The 5,152-nt window shown below is 51.7% G+C and overlaps 1 protein-coding gene across 1 annotated transcript; it reads right to left on the reverse strand.

Annotated features, from left to right (window-relative positions):
* Positions 1 to 1,740: 1,740 nt before the first annotated feature.
* On the reverse strand, positions 1,741 to 3,969 carry LOC119923885 (4-galactosyl-N-acetylglucosaminide 3-alpha-L-fucosyltransferase FUT5-like). The gene is given in 4 exon segments (XM_038743072.1): positions 1,741 to 2,019; positions 2,022 to 2,717; positions 2,806 to 2,829; positions 3,934 to 3,969. Coding segments are annotated over 4 exon segments (1,035 nt in total).
* Between the last annotated feature and the right edge of the window lie 1,183 nt (positions 3,970 to 5,152).

The following is a 5,152-nucleotide window of genomic DNA, read 5'->3' on the forward strand; positions in this document are numbered from 1 at the left end:
ATTTCAATCTGGAGTGGATGGCTGTGGTGGCCACTCACCAGCTCATCCCCACGGTCCACTGAGGACAAAGGGAGTCAGATCCCAGGACCAGGCTGGAGGCCTTGTCCCGCCGGCCAAAAGAGTGGGAGCCACAGGAGCACAAGGCTGCTTTCCCCTGTCTCCACTCAGAGTCGTGTCCGTTCACTGCAGGAGCTGACAGGGCTACTGGTGACCGACTGGACATCTCTCCCCCCCTCCGCAGCCTGGCTCTGCGTCACAGCCTTGGGACCAGGTCCACTCCCTGGCCCACCCCCCAATCGAGCAGTGGTTCAATGGTTTTTATTGAGCGCTTCCTATGTGCCGCAGCACCCAAGTCAGGGGCTTCCCAACCCCTTGGGACTGCTGTGGAGTCCCAGGTCCAGGTGATTAGGCTCAGCACTGGAAAAATCAATGAGTCAATGGGATTGGAATTAGGGTCTTGGCATTGTTTGGTTTAGTGGTGCTCCACAGGGAATGTGTGTTATATTGTTGTTTGTACTCTCCCAAGCACTTAGTACAGTGCCCTGAACACAGTAAGTGCTCAATAATACGATTGATTGATTAACCCTTCTGCTTTATGTCCACCTTGTCTGACTCTAACCAACCCTCAAATCTTAATCTCATTTCTAACCCAAGCGAACCCTCATCCTGGCTCTAATTCTGACCCTAACCCAACCCTTATTCCAATCTCAACCCAACCCTAATCCAAACCCTAATTCTAGCCCCAACTCAATCCTAATTTTAACCCCAATTCTAACCCCAATCCTAGCCCCCAGTCTGCTCTAATAATAATAATGATGATGGTATATGTTAAGTGCTTAGCATGTGCCAAGCACTGTTCTAAACGCTGGGGTAGATACAAAGTAATAAGTTGTCCCACGTGGGGTTCACAGTCTTAATACCCCTTTTACTGATAAGGTAACTGAGGCACAGGGAAGTGAAATGACTTGCCAAGGTTACGCAGCAGACAGTGTGCAAAGCTGGGATCAGAACCCACATCCCCTGTCTCCCAAGCCTGTGTTCTTTCTGCTAAGCCATGCTCTAGCCCAACCATAGCCCTACAACCTTAACCCAAATGACCAAATCTTTTCTTTACCCTACAGCTAGACCTTAAATCCTAAAATAACCTATCGCTGATCTTTAATCTTCTCTCCTAAACCAAACATAAAAGGGAAGCAGCACGGCCTAGCGGAAAGAGCCTGTGCCTCAGAGTCGGAGGGCCTGGATTCAAATCCCAGCTCCGTCACTTGCCTTCTGGGCAAAACTTGGGCAAGTCACTTCACTTCTCTGTTCCTCAATTTCCTCATCTGTAAAATGGGGTAAGACACCTGTTCTCCCTTCCCCTAAGACTGTTAGCCCCATATGGGACAGGGGCTGGGCTGGACCTGACAGCCCTGCATCTCCCCAAGCATTTAGTATGGTGCTTGGCTCAAAGTCAGCACTTAAATACTACAATTATTATTACTAATTCTGAGCTCGATCACAGCCACAACTCTAACTCCAAATAAGGCCTAATAAGCATTCTGATCTGAATCCCAATGAGGTTCTACGATAGTCATTCATTCAATCGTATTTATTGAGTGCTTACTGCGTGCAGAGCACTGTACTAAGTGCTTGTCGAGGCAGCTGATAGGTTGTGGGTTTTTTTTTTCCTGGGACCTCGATGTTGACCGGACTCCCACTGTCGGGCTTGGAGGGCCCCATCACTCTTCTCCCAACTTGCTACCACCCGGAAGAGGACAAGAACCAGCCGGCCAGGTTGGGCACTGTCCGGTAAGTGCTGGTCTCTCGTAGGGCCCGACATGCCTTGCAGAAGTGGGTGTTCCAGGAAACGTTGCCGACGACCTGGAACTGCTCCCGCCAACGGAAGTAAGCCCGGTAGCGCACCTCATCTCGGTCCATTGCCCGCAGGTGGCGGGCCAGCTCACTGGCATTGGGGAAATCATTGATGTGGATGAAGGCATCGGGTGGCAGGAAATGCTCATAGTTGTGCCGGGTGGGGGGGGGGCGCAGACCACTGGCACTGCCCCGGCACTTAGAGCGTTGTACCACAGCTTCTCAGTGATGTAGTCCTCATGCAGGGAGTTCTCGAATGCCAGGTAGAACTTGTACTGGGACAGGATGGGCAGATAGTGAGCGCAGGGCAGGGCCAGGTGCCGGGCCCCATATACATCCACGTGCAGGTGTTTCTGCAGCTCCTGGTAGTAGGGAACCCGCACGGAATTCGGGTTCCAGTTGCTCACAGTCCACGCCACCAACTTGGTCCTGGGGGGAACTGCCACATTACCCGGCTTCCCCAGTGGCTCCAGCCAGCCGTAGGGTGTGAAGATGTCTGAGTCTTGCCGGTAGGACATGGTCAGGTTGAAGCGATAATTCATGAGGCCCAGGTTGGGGCTGTTACTGGGTGACTCCAGGTTGAACCAGACCCAGCCCTGACGCACTGGCCGGGCCCCCGCGGGCATAGCCCCAGTTCCATAGCTGATATCACGGTGGTGCAGGATGACAGCGTCGGCCCGCGGATACCAGGCCCTGTTGGCAGTGATGTGGCAGTCGGGGACTCCGAGGAGCTCGGAGCAGTTGCTCAGGGCGACAGGCGTGTGGAAGGGCCACGTCCAGAGCAAGATGGTGAGCGGGGGTGACCCGGGAGGGGAGGGGGTGGGGGTGGCAAAGGGGGACAGAACCTCGACAGACTGAGATCCCTGAAGTTCCAGAAGCAGAAGAGGCAGAAGCTGATAAAGCCTGGAGGATGAAGAAGAGGAGGAACGAACTGCTTGAGGTCTTCCTCACCAGTGTCTGAGGCTCCATGAGTAGCTGGGGATAGAGGGAAGAGATGGGGAGCAGGGAGGGGAGATTACTGTTGAAGCTTGGACACGGGACAAAGTGGGGGAGTTGCAGACCCAAACCAAGGAGGTGCCCAGTCCTCCTAGAACTTCCAGAGGGGTTGGGCCCACCCCTTCCTCTCTTGCACCCCAAAGCCACCGATATAGTTGGAGACTCCGTCTGGGGAGAAAGCAGTGAGAGCAGAGTGCAGAGTCCAATCTCACACCTTTGGCAACCAGCTGGGCCATCCAGCCCAAGACTCTGTCTCTGAGAGTGGCGCCAGATGCTGGAACTGTGTGACCAGTGAGCTATCTCTCTGACCGTCTCTCACTCAGAATTCATCTTTGTCTCCCTGCCTTTCCTCTCTCTCTGCCTTTCCTCATTACACCAGGAGAAAGGTCATCCCTGGGCCAGACTCAGTTTAAAAATGTACCTTTCCCCCTGAACACCTTTTCGTGGACCTATTGTCCATGAAACTATTTCAGTCTTTCTTCCAGCTTCACCCCTAAATTCCACTCCAGGAACCCTTCATGGCCCTTTCATCCTAGAGTCAATCTAAACCCCTCTTGAACTAAGTGACACTTTTGACCTGTGCGGTATTTTGAGGGAATTGAGTTCCATGCGCTGACCCTCGCTCATACCCGATAGCGTACTTGGGAGAGTTAATATAATAACTTGGGTAGACAAGGCTTCAAGCCTTCTGTTTTCAAGCTTCAGTGGGTGCCTCCTTATCCTGATAATGTGTGTTTGCCCTGTCCACACCCTGCAATTTACAGACTTCAATCCTCTCCCCTTTTAGCTTGCATCATTCTGTGCCCTCCCTGCTCTACGCTCTTCAGTTCGCAAACTTCAATCCTGTTCCCAATTATCCAACCATATTTCAAGGTGGAAGAGTCCCAAATCTTTAAGTGTATGTTCATTTGGAAAATCACCTCTGTCCCTCCTCATTGATCATCGATCATCCTGATGATCCTTTTCTCTGGACCTTCACCACTATTCTTTCGCCCTGTCTCATAGACATGTTTGGGGTTCTGGATGGTTGGGCTGGACTTTCCCCCTCCAGGAATAATTTCTGGCATGACCAGGGTGCCTGACTCTGTGCGTCTCCAGAACTGTCCAGAAGCCAGCCATTTCACCGTTTCCTATGATCCTGGTCTGATATGTCTCCCTCTCTGGGGGGAAGTTGAGGCCCAGGGAGGCCTACTGGACACCAAGGTGTCTTGGAGGCAAAGCTGGACATCAAATCTCAGTTCTTGGTCTTCAACGCCACCTTATTCCCTCCTCTCCACCCCCTCTACCCCAGGATTCCCTGATCCTCTCACCTTGTTCCCTCCTAACCTCAAATCCCTTCCCCCACAAGCTACCACCTCCTCCTCTCTCTACTTCTTTCCCTTCCTCCCCAGGCAAGAGAGCCTAGACAGAAAACTTTATCAGCTTGCCTTGTGGGTAATAGCAGTAAGGAGGGGTCGGGGCTGGACTAGTTTGGCTCCTAGGTGAAACCGGATCTTGGATACAGCATCATTTTTGTGTCTCCCATTCTCCTCTCCCCGATCTCCACTGCCTTGACATGATGTCATGGTGGTGACAGAAGGAGAGTAGGGGTGACAATAATAATAATAGCACTTACTAAGTGTTTACTATGTGCAAAGCACTGTTCTAAGCGCTGGGGAGGTTACAAGGTGATCAGGTTGTCCCACGGGGGGCTCACAGTCTTAATCCCCATTTTACAGATGAGGTAACTGAGGCGCAGAGAAGTTAAGTGACTTGCCCAAAGTCACACAGCCGTGAATTGGCGGAGACAGGATTTGAACGCATGACCTCTGACTCCAAAGCCCATGCTCTTTGCTCTGAACCATGCTCAATCATATTTATTGAGTGCTTACTGTGTGTAGAGCACTGTACTAACTCTTGGAAAGTACAATTCAGCAATAGAGACAATTTCTGCCCACACAGGATTTACAGTATAGACGGGGGGAGACAGACATCAAAACAAGCAAACGGGCATCAATATAAATAAATAGAATTATAGATATATACACATATACATAAGTGCTGTGGGGTCGGGGTGGGGGGTTGAAGAGCAAAGGGGGCGAGTTGAGGTGATGTGGAAGGGAGGGGGAACTGAGGAAAAGGGGGCTTAGTCTGGTAAGGCCTCTTGGAGGAGGTGTGCCTTCTTTAGGGCTTTGAAACGAGGAAGAGTGATTGGTGGATTTAAGGAGGGAAGGTGTTCCATGCCAGAGGTAGGACGTGGGCCAGGGCTTGATGGCGAGACAGGTGAGATTGAGGCCCAGTGAGAAGGTTAGCACCAGAGGAG

Source organism: Tachyglossus aculeatus, unplaced genomic scaffold (genome assembly GCF_015852505.1).
Source record: "Tachyglossus aculeatus isolate mTacAcu1 unplaced genomic scaffold, mTacAcu1.pri scaffold_355_arrow_ctg1, whole genome shotgun sequence".
In the NCBI taxonomy this organism is placed as follows: Eukaryota; Metazoa; Chordata; class Mammalia; order Monotremata; family Tachyglossidae; genus Tachyglossus; species Tachyglossus aculeatus.